At 42.5% G+C, this 17,318-nt stretch overlaps 1 protein-coding gene across 1 annotated transcript in view; it reads right to left on the bottom strand.

The window, feature by feature from the left end:
• Positions 1–17,318, bottom strand: part of MNAT1 (MNAT CDK-activating kinase assembly factor 1) — a gene marked incomplete at its 3' end in the record, with an annotated part of 57,981 nt that overhangs the window by 4,102 nt on the left and 36,561 nt on the right. Inside the window, 1 exon segment of the mRNA XM_010131401.1 lies at positions 1,312–1,437. Within this exon segment, the coding sequence (XP_010129703.1) occupies positions 1,312–1,437 (126 nt within the window).

Consider the following 17,318-nt stretch of genomic DNA (forward strand, 5'->3'; position numbering starts at 1 on the left):
GACACCAGCTCTCACCTTACGGGGGAGCAGATGAAGGGACAGGGACTAGGGATCCTCCCTGCACAAGTCCTCTTTCTTCCCCCCAGGCATTTCCATATTTAATGAAGCTTAGGGCTGAGAGGACCTCAAAGCTCCCTCAAGCTGAAGGTCCCTTACAGCTGTGCTCCATCCAAACAGCTGCTGAAGGCTGAGTCTGACTCTGCCCAAGTTTAAACTAATTAATATTTGGTCTCACAAGCTTGATATCAGATAATAAAAATTATTAGGCATCAGGAGAACATAGAAACAATTAAAAGGGAGACAACCTCACTTCCAGTCAGTCCTGAATTTTCTGAAGCACCACTAGGCTGCTTATTTCCTTTAAAAAGTCTATCTACCTCTACCATTTTCTGGATGCAATATGATTTCTCCTGTGCCAGTAAACTAGTTGGGATTCCTGTTTGTATTGCAGTGGTCTCTGAAACTGCATACTAAAGTGTCTCAACTTTGTTCAGTACTTTGTGGCTTCAGTTTTCCCATATTGCAGAGTCAAACATAAACTGCTGGTTTTTAAACCCGTAATTGCCTTGCCAGTCTGCACATTTATTCTGCCACGTGGTTTCCCAGCCACTCTAAGTGCTGTTGACCTTGAAAAGTTAGGCCACGACAAGCTGGGCGAACCTCACTATCCCAGTAGCTACGCATTTTCAGGTGGCATTTCAGCTACAAACACTTCTCTGGAGAGAAGTCGTGTCGCTTCTGCACTTCCCAGCCTCCGTTACCCGGGCACAGCAGGCTCCCAAACTCCCCTCCAAACACGGCTGCACACCATGATGCCACCAAGCTGCTGGACCAGCTCTGCATTCTACTTTTTGACAAAGTTAAGCTCTGTGCTTCATTTCTCGCAAATGCAGTTTGACTGTAGACAGCAGTCGACAAGTAAATCTACCCTTTTCCGTGGCAAACAGCCCAGCTTTAATATTTTCACTGGCTTACAGCTGGGTAAATCAAGCCCCAGATTTTTATTTATTTATTTTTTAATACCGTGCAACTGAAAATGAACAGCTACTTCACTACGACTGCCAAGGACAACCTTAAAAACACTAATGCAATCCAGTCCAGCTCTCAATAGATCTATACAGGCTAGAGAACCAAAAATTTCAGCTTATCCACCCAAACAAAATGTTGGTTGAGCAGGAAGTCTAATATTTCTTTAAGATCCCTAAAAAAGAAAGAAAGAAAAAAAAAAAAAGCCCCTGTGTGCTGGCAAAGCGAAGATGGTAACAGTCCCAGCTATAATGCCATGAAATGGGAATTAAAACTTGCTGTTACTTACCCCAGCCTTCCCAGCATTTCAAGCTCTGGAACTTGTGGTCCATATGTCTCCACTTGTAGAGGCTGATACTCGTACAAAGCTTCCTCTAGCATCTGCACGGGAGCTAGTGAAATATGCTGACCCTGGTAAAAAAAAAAAAAATTAAAGAATTTCTACATACCAAGTCACAGTTTTGTTTCGACATTTTTTACATGCAATGCAGGAACAAGCTTATACCATTAACCTGGTCCAGACAAAGACTATCTCGCTAAGAACGTACTGTCTGCTACATCACTCATTTCTTCATGATTTAAGTTTTTGACTGGGATCTACGATTTGGAAGTAATGTTTCATTAGCTAGAACTGTTTGGAGAAGGTAGGAGGAAAGGGAGAAGTTTTATTGAAGGCAGGCTTTCCATTAGAGAGCGCAGCTGCTTACAGCGTCACCAGTAATATCATTATTGGGGGAAAAATTTCTTTATCAGAAGTAATATCAAACAAATGTCTGCGAAACCCTAATTGATTCTGTAATCAATGATTTCCTGAAAGCCCTAATTAGAAAGGGAAGCCACTTCCATTCCCCTCTGCAGGCTTTGTAAGCTGCCTCATATAACAGCTCTCAAGATAGACTTTTACAGTGCAATACAATTAATTCATTCAGCAAATTCCCATTTGTTTCATAACCAAAAATATAGAAACACACAAACATAAAACTTCCATTCCAGATGGTACTTTTGCAAGCCCTTAAGACCACTGAGAATCAGCGAGACATTTCCCCCCCTCCAAGTCCCTATCACCCTGAGCTCTCACAAAACAGGAGACTTGTGGCTGGGGAGGAGGGGTCAGGAGGATGTGAGATAGAGCCAAAGTTAACAGATGTTGCTGCGTGACATTCTACACTGATTTGTTGATCTTTCACACAGTTTCAATTTTCTACTGTATTCTACGGTGCTCACAAAAATTAGCAGCAGCAGCAAAAAGAGCGCTATGAGCTCCCCCAAAACAGCCTGGCTTCCCCTGCAGAAACCGAGCTTCACATCCGCAGAACTCAGGAATTTAAGAAAGTAGTAGTATTGTTTTTGTAGACATTTTGTCTCCAACCAGAGGTCGGAAGCTTTCCACGGTGTAATGCTGTGTATAACCCCCACTCCCACTGGTGATCACTTACTGAGCTTCACTTCCCTGGAGTCACTCATGTAGTCTACTCCCTTGAGTAGAAACTAAAAGCTCTTCACATGGGGCACTGGGTTAAAATTAACTAAGGGAAGAAAAAAGCCAGTAGAAGAGGAAAGCTGTTAATTAAATTTGTGGTTGAGGACAGTGACCTTTCTGGATTTGGAGCATGGATATTTTTGTTTAGAGAGTTGCAGAAAATAGCTAAGAAAATTGAAGACATAAGTTCTTGAGAAGTACTATCGTGGATCTAGGCTGCTCTCTATGGAAATATCAGCAGCTCAAGTTTTCCACTGAAACTGCTTTGTGTGTGTGATGAGAACAGATAGTTCTCTCCTTTTTTTGCACTGCCCAGGAGCCTGATGGGGCTGCTGCTAACAGTCAGTGACAGTCTCCTGGAAGCGAAACGTGGTGAAGAAAGTTCAGGTCAGCCATGAGTCACTCCAGCTTTCGTAGTTAGCATACTGTTATTTCTGGGCCACACACTATTGCTGCAAACATGAAAAGCAGGTGACCACACATTCAAAAAAAAGAAGTTGGAAAAGAAAGGTTAAAAATTCAGCTCTAATGCTGCTTCGTGGTATTTTAAGATACAGCTGCAGGGTCTTTTTATATTGCTAGAAGTTGTCAGTTTACAAACTATTCGTAACCACACTGAAGTGGGCAGTTAGACCCATTTCAGGAAATTAACATTTAAATAAGACTTTCAGATTTAAAGTTTTATCAATATTTGTGTCTCTAATCAAGCTGAAGGGAAAGACATATCAACATATTACGCGAGTACACCCTCATCTGGTGAGTGAAAAGTCTCAGTCTTTCCAAATCCTGAGCAATGTCATTCCAGCCATAGGAAAGAAATTTCAGTTTCAGGCAAAGATCAAAACCATGATAAATATTTTGGGAAATTACTTGTGTGTGGAAAAAAGGAGCAGCTCGAATTGCAGGAGCCACATCTCTGGAGGGCATCACCAGAACAGCTGCTTGCTGTTACTGGAGTTGCCAGTGGTGCATTCCTAACACATTAAGAAAAGTGACTTCTGCCAAAGTTGGCCAAGAGACAGGGGAAGGTTCCTGACAAATGGGCCAGGCTCATCGCAAACCTCTTTCCTCACCACCATTTATGCTGCTATAGATGTCCACCTCCGTCTGGGGACTCCTGGGAGGATAGGATGAAAATGCTTTGTTTGCTGCCTTCTCTTTGCGGGGTTCCCAAGGTGCCAGAGGTCAGAAGGGATCGCGATAGCTATTTACCCTCAGATGGTCAACTGGCAACTGCAAGGGAGCTACGCCTAGGGGAGGCTGACTGGTCAGCATGCCAGATGTATGGTGGACACTGGTGTATGTGCCATGGGAAGCCACCAAGCCATGCCACTGTAGTGGTCCAGAAAACAGAAGCAGAACATTGGAAGAGCAGCACCATATAGAGACAATCTATCCTTGAGTTTGTGTCCAGCACAGGCCAGGATATTTTGTGTTCCTGTACAAAGCCCAAGGACTCACAGTTCAGCCAAAGCACCTTCATTTGAAAGGTGTCCAATGGAGACTTATAGATTTCAGATCATAAAGGTCCAGGCATATTCCCTAGGTAAGTAATTTCAAGTTAATTATCTTCACCATTAAATACTGACAGCTCATTTCTGGTTCACCAAGATCAGTTTTAAAGCACTGGCTCTCTCCTACATCTTTCTCATCTATATACTAGGCAAAGGCACAAACGTTAGGAACCAGTACATACTTTTGCATAGTTTGTGTCCAGCCAGCAGATCTGCACCTCAAGGAGATTGTGCAGCTGTATGACAGCTCATTTGTTTTCATTTCCTAAAATCACAACTTTAGCTGATGGGCTACATGGATTACATTCCACTTAGCAACGGGGAAAAACTAAAACAATAACCCCACGACCGGCTGTTGTTCCAGCCCTATAGCTGTCTGGCCTTTAGGTAAAGGCTTTTTCCTATAAACTGGATTTCAGTCTGCCTGGATTTGGAAAAGGGTTGGATAGAAGCCTAAGAGTTACAAGATACATTCCCACCCAAAAGAGGCTGAAGCCTGGTCAAGCCCAGCAACCACATCAGCTCTGTGGTCTGCACCTCCACTGCTGACTCCACTGCAAGCACAGCGGCGTGACCACCCACCCAGGCTCCTGAGCTCACGGGCTGCCAACTTGTTCAGCCCCGCACAGACCACACTGCAGTCACAACACTGGGTATGGTACAGAAACCCATGGAAACTCATCAGTGAAAAGTTTTGCCTTTTCCCTTTTCACTGACTTTGTGATAAGGTATGCTTACAAAAAAATCTTGAGGTTAAAAGGCTCAATCTGACCAATATTACCTCAGTTGAAAGATCTTTGTGTCCTGCGTAGTCCCTAGCCGTTTCATAGAAGACTAGTGTGAAAGGGAAGCTGTTGTTTAACTTCAGACATCACAATAACTGTTATTTAGAACTTACACAGTGCTTTCACAGACCTGCAGACCGTTTCATATCTATGAGGTAAGATTTTTAAATACCCTGTATTCTACCTGGACAGCCAGCCCGACTTCTTTCCAGCATCAGGAGGCATTTATCGGCATGCTAAAACCAAAACAAAAGCAGCAGGTCCAAGGTTCTGCTTTTGCATTGCTTTCCCCTGACAAACCTAAGATCTGATGTTGTGGTCATGGGTAAGTATTTCTAATTCCCCTTGGATGCCGTAATGTTTGTGTAAAAGAAGCTGACAGCATCCAAACAGAGATAGAAAAGGCTTCCAAGAACACAGACAACAGACTTCCCTGCCTCCTCTCCCTCCCACCCCTATCTTCAGGGCACACAGGCTTTCTCCCGGGGATTATTTTAGGCACACTAGCTGTCTATTACGTTTTGGAATGTATGGAACCACAAAACACACTGCTAATTAGAAGGAAGGCATTTGCTTATCCTTATGACTCTGTTTATGTAAAGGACTGCACAGCAATGGATTTGTGAGCAGCTGACTTTCCATTCATGTCTTGTATGGTTTTTGAGGAGACAAGTACAGGATTAAATTGGGAGGGGGGCTTAAATGATGTCTTTGTGTTACAAATAAAACAGACTGGCTGATTTACTTTTCCCTATCCTAGACACAGTGTTTGAGACACTTCTCAGTTTGAATAGTAAGAAACAACAGCAGTACCCAATTTTTGTTTCTGACTGATATAACGTGGCATTAAGAAAAAAAAAAGCCATGGATTAAGGAGCTTATTTTAAACAAAACTCAGTGTCCTTTTAGGAAAAGTCTCAGCTACCATAGCATCAAAATTACAGTGTATCTGTGTACCCTTCACACAGGGGTTCGGGGAGGAACTCTTGGCAAATGCCAGGTGTATCAGTATTTGCCTGCTAGCAGAAAGAGGTTATTTTAGCACACAGAGTCCAGAAATACCAGCTCAAGGTGCAGCGTTCACACTTCTTCCTGTCCTGCCGTCTCTCCCCTTCCCTGTCTCCAAATCGACATTGCCTTCCTTCACCTCCTTCCCCCGGCAGCACAAAGAAATAACAGCCGACAGTCTGCTCAGCGATCTCTCAAGTGCCAAGGAGGCGGAGAAACGAGACTGACATCAAAAATGCACTAGTAGGGGAAAGAGGAGAAACAGCTATGCCACGAAAACATCCCCAGGCAAGAGACAGAAGCCAGAGACTGGGGTCAGTAAAACTTGTCCAGACAAAGCATGTTTCTGTACTAGAAGCGGCTGGACTAGATGATGTAGCCAACGTTTCTGATTTTTAAATTTCTCTCAGCTTCAGAACTTACTCAGGTCTGCTGTCACCACACCACCAGAACACAGCACAAGTCAGGTAACAGAAGTAAGTTATACTTATGTTCTACATCCCATTAAGTCAGTTTGCAGTGACATTATTTTTATTTAACTCTTTTCCCAGCCTGGTCTAAGGAGCACACAGCGAGTCAAAAAGAAACCGAGCACTGTGGGATGCTAGCACGAGATGCTGCTAAAACACATCCTGAGCATCGCTCCCATTGTATATGGCACGAGCAAAGGGTTAACAAAGCACCTTTTTGATACACCGTCATCTGAGAGTGTAATTATCTGAATGCTTTCAAGTGAACGTTAAAACTAAACTACAAATTCTCTGCATTTTTCAGTACGAGCAGTGTTAGGAAACTATTTTACAATTAAGCTCACAAAAGGATTCAGGTTTTTGAAAGATTTCACGTTAGTAGGATTTCTTACAGAACAATATTAATGCACATATCTTGGGCAATGTGGTCTGAGCCAAAAGCTGGGTTGGTTTTGGTTTTTTGTTTTGTTTTCCTCCAGTTACAACCCTCCCGATTCACTACTGACAAAGCCATGTCAGCAATGCTAATACGGCTTTCTGATTCTGATTAACTACTTACTTTGACTACAGTAATACTCAGGAAAAGGAGAATGAAACTGATAGATTTAGAGGGCTCAGTTAATATTATTTTAACCTTTATCCTCCCTGACTTCCACAGCTTTTTTAAATAAACAAGTAGAATGTCAAACTAAAATGCATAATTCTATTCCTTAGCCTAAAATTCCTGTGCCAGTGAGGCTTTTCCAAAGACTGAAACCAACTGCTCTTTCTTCTGTTCTAGAAAACCATCAATAAATCTGATTTCTCTACTCAGTTATGAAAAGTGCTATGGGGATATCCCAGCAGTGAAACCAAAAGAGCAAATGATCTGACAGAAACCAACAAACTCACTTCAGTTTTCCTGTTGATCTAAAAACCAGAATCTGAATACTCATGGCAGGACAAGGGACAACAGATCGTTAACCCCTCCCCTTCTCTCTGGGGCCGACAATTTCAGGTGCCTAGCAACAATCTGGCTACATTTAGATTTTTTTTTCTCCACAGTAATTTAATTTTGGTTTTGAATGCCAAAGTAGATTTAAAAATGTGTTTTCTTTAGGAATGACAGAAAAAGCAAGAGGTCACCAGCACTGCAGAAGCTCTTAACAAAGACGGTCAGTCACCGCTCGGTGATTTGTTACAGACAGGTACCGAGGAAATGAACCACACCCTGACATGGGCTAAATCACACCATCAGTTCTACTCGCCTCCAGAATTTTCCTTTACAGCTTTCTGACATAAGTAATTACCTGACCAGACTTATCTTTAAGCTCCTGCCAAAAAGCCCCACTGCCCTAATCTCTCAGAAGAAAGCCCGTGTCCGTCTAACACGCCGAAACACAGCTCTTCTGGGTCAGCGCCAGCACCAGGATTTAGCAACTACTCTCTTCACAGAAAAGCCTGGTGCCCTTTCTTCACATCAATGGACTGCAGCTCCCTTTTGGTGCTGTCCTCTCCAGCGGTGACTGCCGGAGACCAGTTAGGATTCGGGGGATAGTCTGGATGTTTGCTGCAACGAGTCACTCGCTTGTTTTCAGCGGAGACTCCAGAGTTCTGGCAGGAACTGCCAAGCTTTCCTCAAAATCTCCAGCGCTGTTCAAAGGACAGCCCGGTACAGAGCACAGCATCATTTTTGGAGAGAGAGCAAAGAATTAAAACACAACAGCATCTTCATGTAACTAATCAGCCCACAGGCCACCCTCCTGGTTTTCACCACTTGTTTCTCAAGCTTGCTCCTCACTCCATCTGGGCTCCTAAGTGCTTGCTCACTCCTGGGCAATCCACCGTGCTGCACGCCAAAGTTCAGCTGCTTCTGCACCTTTTGCTCTGGTGCCCAGGACCCCTTCCCTGCACGTAGTATCTGTTTGGCCACTTTCAGCTAGAGTGAAGAGCCATGTCACAAACTGCCTGCTGTGTGGTATTCAGACAGCCTCGGCATGCATTTGCAAACCCTGCTATCAGCTCTCACATTCTTTTTCCCCACTGTGGTTCTCACAGGGCTTGACATGGCCGTTCTCAGGGTGCAACAGCAGGTTCTCCCCATATTTCAGAGACAGCATCTCACTGAAGGTGACTTGAAGTCAGTGTTCTGCTCAGTTTGTTCTGAACATCAGTTCTCAACGTGCTATGTTAGTAACTCAGCTTTAAGCAGAATTAAGCAAACTTTCGCTGCATCCCTACCACCAGACTCCTGGAGCCTCGATCATCTTGATTTGGCTATTGACAAAGCACAAGCTCCGCAGTGGCCAGTTTAATTACAGCATTAAAAGCTTTAATAGAATATTGTTTTAAATACCCAGTTAAGCCCCTAATTTTTCAAGGGATGTGAAGTAAAAATCAAGTTAACAAATGCCATTTTGTGTTATCATGATAGATAAGATTAAGAGAGGGACAGACACCACCAGAGGTCAGAGCACAGCAACAGCAGCACATCACTCACCCACCAGTGACAATAGTTTGAGTCTTGGTAGAGATGAATCTACTGGTGTTCCTATTTTGTTGCAGTAAAGCTGAGTGTTATGCTGATAAGATCCCTCCATTAAGCAAGAAAATTATTTAGGATTTCCTGTGGAACAGTGGAACCCTCAAATATTAGCTGTTTTATTAGTAGAACAGAAGCCCATGAAGAACGATACATCACCGTACTCTACCACCAGCTCTTTCCCGGGAGCCTCTAAAGCAGCTCCCCCCATCCAAACAGCCACAGCTCTACAATCCTGTTTAAGGAACATAGTCTGATGCATGAATTAAAGACTCCTTAAAACAACAAAACCGAACAGAAGGCTGGCCTCAGTCAGCAGAAAATGAAAAACTGCATATGTGTGTGCGTAGAAGTCAGAGACACATTCCCAGTTTTACTGAGCATACAGCCTAGACCCAGATAAGCATTGACAAAGATGCAGAAGACCACATTCAGCAGGCTTATGTCTGCCTGATAAACAGAAGAAATAAAGTGAGATTCCCTGAATAGCTAGATTTTAAGGAGGGACTGATGAAGGTTGATAACTGGCAAAAGAAAGCAGGGAAGTTTTTATAGCAACGAGGACACAAAAAGGAATAAAATATGAAGAAAAGGACAAAGGCAGATGAAAGGAAAAGTATGAATAGAATAGGAAGAACAGGAAGAGAGAACAGCAGAGTGATTTATTAGAAAGACAAAAAGACAAAAAGTTAGAATTTAGAAAAACTGAAGTCTAAAGTAAAAAAATTGAGACAGTGTCATCACACATTAGCAGTACATGATACATCTTCACGTTATTTGTGGACTACATTTACTCCAAATATTAAATGAGAACTAAAACCTATTAGCAACATATATATATACACAGACAGATACACTTAGAAATGACTACATACAACACAGAGTAGAAAGGAGTTTCTCCCTAGCCTTTTTTCCTCATTTGGATGCAGAGCACACCAGTAGACATTAGCCAGTTATTCTGGGGTCCGGAAGAGACACACTGCAAGCGTAACACACAGCTCACAGCACTCCTTTGAAAACGCACAGTGATTTTGACAAACTAAACAAAAAAATTCCCTCAGGTAGAAGCAGCCGCGTTTTTAAATCTGCACACTCTTTTGTCCTTCCAGAGAGAGGTTTAGTTTCTTTCTGTGCAAGTCTCTATCTGTGTTTTAAGAGGCTGAACCACAGACACATGACGGCTTTTAAAGTCGTGTATAATTCCAATGGCACCTGAAATTTAGCAGCACTTGGGACAGGTAGAACAGGATCAGAAAGTCTCTTTGTAAGCTCTGGCTGAATCGTGAGGGCATTGCATAAAGTCCCTCCGCATACCCAAGAACTACTATGGCCCTTGAAGCACAATAACCAGAAACACCTAAGGCATCCTTAGCACAAAGAAAAAGGAATGGTTCCTGCCATGAAAAATCTACCGTCTCACTCAGAGAAAAGAGAGGCTGGCAGCGAAAGAGCAATACAATCACATGGTAATTTCACTTAGTCCCAGGAAAAGTCCTATTATAAAATAAAGACATGCCTCATCTGTTTTATCTTGTTCACTGGCTCCTTTGTGAAGCCTTTTGCTAAAACACTTGTTTTCAAATAAGAAAGAAAAAGCAAGTGTCACCACAGATCCTGAAAGAGGAGACTGCTGCAAAAGCAACTGCAGCCCAAACAACAGGCTTTGAGCAGAGAGGCTGCCTGAGCATTTCCTGCTATAGGCTTGGAACAAGACAGTTTTGCCTTAAAAAAACCAAAACACTTCCATGGTAGAAAGGACAATTATGCTCTGACATAAGTACTGCATGAATGTCCATGAGCAGAATGCCCTGAAATTGAATACACAACACGGGGAAAGAAATCACTCAAATGCAGAGTGCTGAAGATGCGGGTTTATACTGACAGCACACCCACAGCTGCTTGCTGCTGCTTGGGAAACAACACAAATGAGCTGCAATCCAAGCAAAAGGAAGCCCCAAGAACAAGTATTAAGACCATTTGTTAATCAAAGGACTAAACCTACAGGAAGGTTTTAATTTTTTTGACTTCTATGTATTATTTCCATACAGTAAAATACACACTAAGCTCTCCACAGAGGATGCAAATGGCTTACCCTGGTTCAGGGCAGCTGCTGCTCTGAGAAACAAACCCACATGAGCTGATCATTTGAATTCCCTTAAAACTCTAAGTATTGGACCAAATAAAGCAAAGTAGAGTTTACTACACAGTTTAACAAGCCATGCTTAACATCTTTTGGCATTTAGAAACTATAATTTAATTAACTTGACCTGTGAGCTTGTGGGGAACGCGAGGGAGGGAAAAAAGTAAAGTAAAATACAAACTTATTTTCTCCTCAACTCTGAAAATAGTTCAGAGTCCAAATTCCTATACAAAAAAAATAATAAAAAGAGTTTGGTTTCTGGTAGCAACAACAAAAATGAGGACAAGATTAACTCTTACACATTTATGGCAAACAATCTAAAGCAGATGTTCAAGAATAAAAGCGAGATGTCGAAATAGTTAATAAGTGCTTTTCAAAACCAAACACAACAAGACAATTTTCAGATTTACGTGCTTATATAAAACTCTAAAACATCTTGGTCAGCTTCCACCCTTCATCCTTCTCTATTGTATGCAGCTTCACTATTACCAAAAACATTATATTTGAGTTTAAACCACCACAGATCAGTGTCTCCCGAACAGAAGCACATGCATGTGAGCTTTGCTGATCACAGTTCAGCTGCTGAATCTGGGCCCTTATGAATAGAAACATGCTTCTTTCCATGGTTTGAATATCCAGGATCTCCAGAATAAAGTCCTTGTCTTTAAGAGATGGAGCATATTTTTGAAGATATCTAAAAAAAGTTCAGACTGTATTTACATTTCCGCTAGAATACTGCAGGTTTGAGATCGAGATCAAACCTCGCATTCTAAGGTCAAAACCAACACAAGCATTCCTCAGACTTCAAATAGATATTTGAAGTTACCCACACTTTCTTGTTTGCAAGTTCAAAGATTTGCTGATCATAAAGCAAGACGTTACATCTTCTATGTACAAATTTCACAAAAGGCGACGTGTGCACGCAGGGGAATTGAGTCCTTCCGCGTTTAATATGGCAAAAGTTTGTGGCAGGTAACGATCAGCACAACCTTTTCAAATGAAACCAGCTTTTATTGTGAACACGAAAGACACCCTGTTAACTTAAAACATCGCTCACTCAGATGTGGTTTCCAAAAGGCCTTAAGCGGGATTATATTGATTTAAATAATCAGGCAAGTTTTTGCACTTGAGCTTCCCACACAAATAGGATTTGCCAAGTCTTTGAGTCTAATCAGTGGTACAATCATTTATACATACAAAAGAGACTGACTCAGCACGCACACACACACTTCCAGACTCACCAGCAAGAGCTGATTTCTGGCTGACCACAGTGAATTGCCTTCTAAGCCGGTCAGTCCAAGTCTCCATCTACCTGGAAAACATCCATCCAGCAACACTGGGCTACTGTGCATCTACATCGCTGTTCCACTTCATTACGTGAAACACAAACCCATGGCTACAGGCATCCGAGTAACCGATACCGTATTGCTCAAGTCAATGGGAGCAAATCAGAAACTCTAGTGTTATAAGAATAACTACAGGTTTTCGACAGTTCGGAGAGATATACCCTCCCAAACCCCAACTACTGGACTACGATCACATTCATTTCCTCGTGCCACGGCAAGATGTTCAAGAAGCTTTCACAGCACATTTGGCTTAATAATCCAGGGTGGGGTTTGGGGGGCTCGTTTTGAACTGTCCAAGATTTGACAAGAAAAAGAAAATAAAGGTAAGATGTGTAACTCTCAGGAAATTTAAATTTTCAGCAAAAGATGGCAAGGCCATATCTAAAAGCTTTAACAAACAACCAAACCCTTTAAATCACCAGCAGCCTAAATAACTTTGCCTTAGCTCCAGAGATAAACATTTATCAACCAGCAACATACTAAGAAAACTATGTCTCTTCCTTCGATTTCACGTTAATCTTGGGTCACAGTTAAAACACGGCACTGCAGCAGCTTTCCTCTCTCCCATCTCCTTTTCACAGTCGTCGTGTCAGCTGAAACATTGCCAGGACTGAGCATTGATAGCCAGTGGTCTACGAGACCTCCAAGGAAAAAACCCTGCCAGAACCAAAAAGCAGCTCACCATAGGGAATAACCCAACCTCCAGCCTGCGCTACCCCAGCAGCTCTGCCAGTCCACTCCTTGGCGTTAACAAAAAGAGGGGGTTGCAGTCACTGCTTGCTGCTATCGAGTCAAGGAAATTCAGACTTTTTCTAACCTTTCATATCTTAGATTTAGACCAATACTAACAGACAACCCCTCACGTGCTACAGAGAGCATGAATTCATACCAGTAGCTGAGACACAGCAGCCCAGCCAGGATAATGCATTGCTGAATGCATCTCCATTAGTTTCTGTCAAGGGCTACGATTTGCTTTAAATTATTCATCATGCTTTGTAATGCGCTTGGATGTGTATACTGTGCATACACAGATTTAGTTTTTAAAAAATAACCAAGTGTCAGTAATTAGAGAGCTGACTGCAGTGCTAGATACTGCATTTTTAAATTAGATACTTTTTGCACACACGGGTATCCTGGTTTGAGTTAGAACCGAACTAGTTCTGTTCAGCGATTTTGCTCTTCAGTACATGCAGACACACATACACAAGTAATTAAAGGGCATGAGTTAAGCAGTTTAACAAATACTGTCGTTGGACACTGTGCAAGACCCTGTGATGCCCCAGTCCCGTGTAGATCTACGCACGATTCGTTTGGAGCCGTGTCAAGCTAACAAATCTATTTGCTATCAGGAAATTTTACCATACGGTTACTTGGGGCTCGGACCCTGATCCAGCAGCGCTGATTCAGCTTTAAGCACACAAAGAGCCGTGCAAAGGGAAAGCAGCGGTCGCATACCAGTTACTCTGAATAGTGGCCTACGAGTCCAGTGCAACAAAGCCAAGCAAGCCTCAACCTGACTGCGTAAGCCGAGCCCATCCGCTTCGCTGCAATTACCTATGGCAATAAACACAACAAACACCACGGTCTAGGAAGCAGAGGCTTGCAGAAACAGGCCTCCAGAGAAACAACTAGCACCCTGACAACTCCGGTCTCCAGCCCTCATCCTTCCGTAGCCTATTCCAACAGCTCAGAAGTCGAGCGGCTCACAACCAGCTACTGCCTGGTCCACAGATCCGCCACGGTACCTCGATGGGCCCTGGGGACTGCAGTGCAATGAGGACACAGTAACAGAGCTGAGAGTTAAGCCAGGAGGAGTATGTGCCTGATTAATTTTAAAGCACATGCTTAAGGGCTTTCTGGGTCAAAGCCAGATGATCCATATCTCGAGACCAAGCCCCTCCACCAGTTTTAGATGAAAAATTTTAGTTGACTGTTTCAGCGATACCATTAACTAGTCCGCAAGGGCAGCCTTTTGCGCCATACGCAGGCTCCGTACAGTAAGGTGAATTTTACCAGGCTAGTCAAGTTGCATGGGCCATTTCTGAAGCAAAGACCCACCAGCATCAGTGTGAGTTCTCTTGCTGATTTAAACGGATGCTTCACCGTGCCTCTCTAACTGAAGGTCGGCATCAAGAGACCAATGGAGCAATATGAAGAGGGATTTTAAGAAGTGTATGGGCTTCCAGGTAATCTCTCAAGAGTAATTATTTATTACATAAATCATCTTAATTTTATCTTCTGGGCCCCAATCTCATGGCCTACACAAATTGAGAAAATAGTCCCACTAGGGACCACGCGTAACAGGGTCCATTACTCACACCAAACAGATCAAACATCCTTAGAAAGCTAATTCACAGAGAAAGTTTCCAAATTTCTCTAATCATGTATTTAAAACCTTGAAGGGAAGACAGTAAGCAATTACAACTCACGCAAACACACCTACTCAGTAATCCGTATCATTTTTAAAGCTGTCTAGAATTCCAAGAAATGGCTTATTGCACTAGCTACTCAATTAATCATATTTACTTCAGCGTCTTTGTCAAATAATTCCTCTCTCAGCATTCAACAGGACCATTGACATTTGTCTTCCTAGTTCAAAAAAATGGCAAACTGCCCTGCAGACCAAGCACAGTCCTCTCTAAACGGACGTATAAGGGTGTCACTGGTTGGGGTGCACCCAATCACATCAAAACAAAAGAGAAAACTTGCTTTCTCTCCAAAAGCACATCAGATTTCTTTAATCTGCGCATTTACTAAACTGCATAAATAGCAAACGGATGGTTTGATGCAATCAGTACGGTGCCATTTAAAGCACAGCACATCACAGCACTCTTAAGTCTTTTTGGAAATACCTCTGCTGCTCAGCAGCACTAGCTTTCCACCAGTTGCTGCTCCACATGCTATTGCCAATCAGCTGCATTTGCTGTAGCGCATTCCAAAGTTCACTAATTAATCTCTGCACTAAACCCCACTGATGGCTGGTTGCCATTTGAAATGATCATCATCTTTTATTTAAAGACATAGTGACTCTATGGTCAAACTCAGACCTTATTTGCAAAAAAAAGAAAAAAAGAAAAAAGTGTGCCAAACTTCAGGTCATTAAATCTGCTTCACTATCAATGAGAAGTTTTTTAAACCAGCCAGAGGCAATCATTAATATAAACACCCTCCAACTGTTAGACACGCTAAGTTATTTCAAAGTTAATTGCCAGGAATGGAGCAAACTCTTCCATTTTGACTAGGAGCTACATTCAGCAGAGGGTATGAGACGCAAACGTCTAGAAAAGAGACCATTCACTCCTTGCAAAAAAGTGTACATGCTTTCAAGTCATGTGTTTTAAGGATTCCAGCTTATTGCTACATTTCACATGAGGTTTTAAATATTGATTTCACCCAGTCCAACCTCGCACACCATTGTTACAGGCTGCTCTCATTCAGCGGAGCATACTGGCTCCGTGACCTTCACAATGACCTCTGCAAAAGCAGTTGTGCATTTTACTGTGGTGTAAATCCTCACAGACAAGTCGAACCTGTTCTTTTTGGCATCCAGCCCTTTAGATGAATACTCTGCGGAGATTTATTATGCAAGGGGAATGAAGGGGCATTATTGCACAACATTCATCCCTCACATACAGCTAAGTTCCATCTCTTACAACTTCTGAAGGCTTTTAAATAAACAGATCTTCTTAATCACACAAATCATTCTTGCTTCTCACCCATTTTCTGTAATTAAAATTCACCCTTGTTTACAAAAAGGCACACATACCCAGAAAAAAAGCATGTGTGTAAAGGTGTTTTGTATTATTATTAATAAGTAATATTCATACTTCCTGTTACTATACACGAGGGATTAGTGTTTCCTAGCACTCCATTCACTTACAACACTGCAGTATTATTCCACATTGTAGCAATTCGCACTGCCCTAAAAGGACCCGTTAATTATTTTTGTAATGCCATGAAGTGGCTGCAGGATATTAGACTGTCTCCATGAGAAATACACTCCTATGGTAAAATGATGAATTATGAAGCTTGCGGGGTTTTAATTAGATTTCAGAACTAAAGAAAGTGTTTAGAAATTTATTTTCCATGGCCTTAGCTTGATACTTTGTGTGCCCTTATGCAAGTAATAAAAAAATTAAATTCCAGATTAACTGAATAAAAAAATATGAAAGCATAAAAGAATTGTGAAAGGTGCAGATTCTATAAATTCAATGAATCTGCCAAAGTGGTCAGAGTAGTAACCCATTCATTTACATTATCCACATTCCTCCGCCTTTTCTAATTGATCCTTCAAGCAAAACACACCTGGTTAGGGAAGGTGGGGAAACAAAAACAAAAATACACCCAAAGCTGCATTGACAATCCAGTTAAAAAGTCATGTTCAAACTGGCTTCATCTGATAGTCGCTTGGAATTAACCGGAAATGAAGCATTTTGATTGAAGCAGATATTCGCTGATCTAAATCTCTGCACCCCCCTCAAAACCTCCCTCCCCCAGCGTCAGCTGTCACGGACAATTGACAATGCACACGCACATAGCCCCGACTGCACAAATAAAGCACTGCTGTGAGTGTCTCTCCCTGTCACCCACGGGAGATGGCAGGTATGGTTGTTTCTCCCCTTCCTAAAAGTCTCGGCTGGCCATTCCTTAGCTTTCCTGCTCCTCCTTTTCTGCCAGCAAAATCAAAGACAACAGGACGCCCAACAGCGAAAACTTCCCCGTACAAAAATATTAGAAAACACTCTCTCTCCTCCCACCCTTCCCAGGTCCACGCGGCACTGCCACAGCTCCAGAGCTGCAGACAGAGGTTTCCCCGAAGAGAACACACAGCCGTGGTTTTTACTGTAGGTCCAGCTTTGTTACCTCCAGCACAGCCCACTGCCTCATTTTTAAGTCTGATGTGACCAGTGAGATGGAACAGAGGTGGGCTGAAGATAGTAGCAGGTAAACCAGCATGGTCACACAGGGTTGTATTTAACAATAAAGACAAAGAATCCTCAGTTCTAAAGTGAGTTTCTTCTTACAGAA

This window comes from Buceros rhinoceros, unplaced genomic scaffold, assembly GCF_000710305.1.
Source record: "Buceros rhinoceros silvestris isolate BGI_N320 unplaced genomic scaffold, ASM71030v1 scaffold2972, whole genome shotgun sequence".
Classification (NCBI taxonomy): domain Eukaryota; kingdom Metazoa; phylum Chordata; class Aves; order Bucerotiformes; family Bucerotidae; genus Buceros; species Buceros rhinoceros.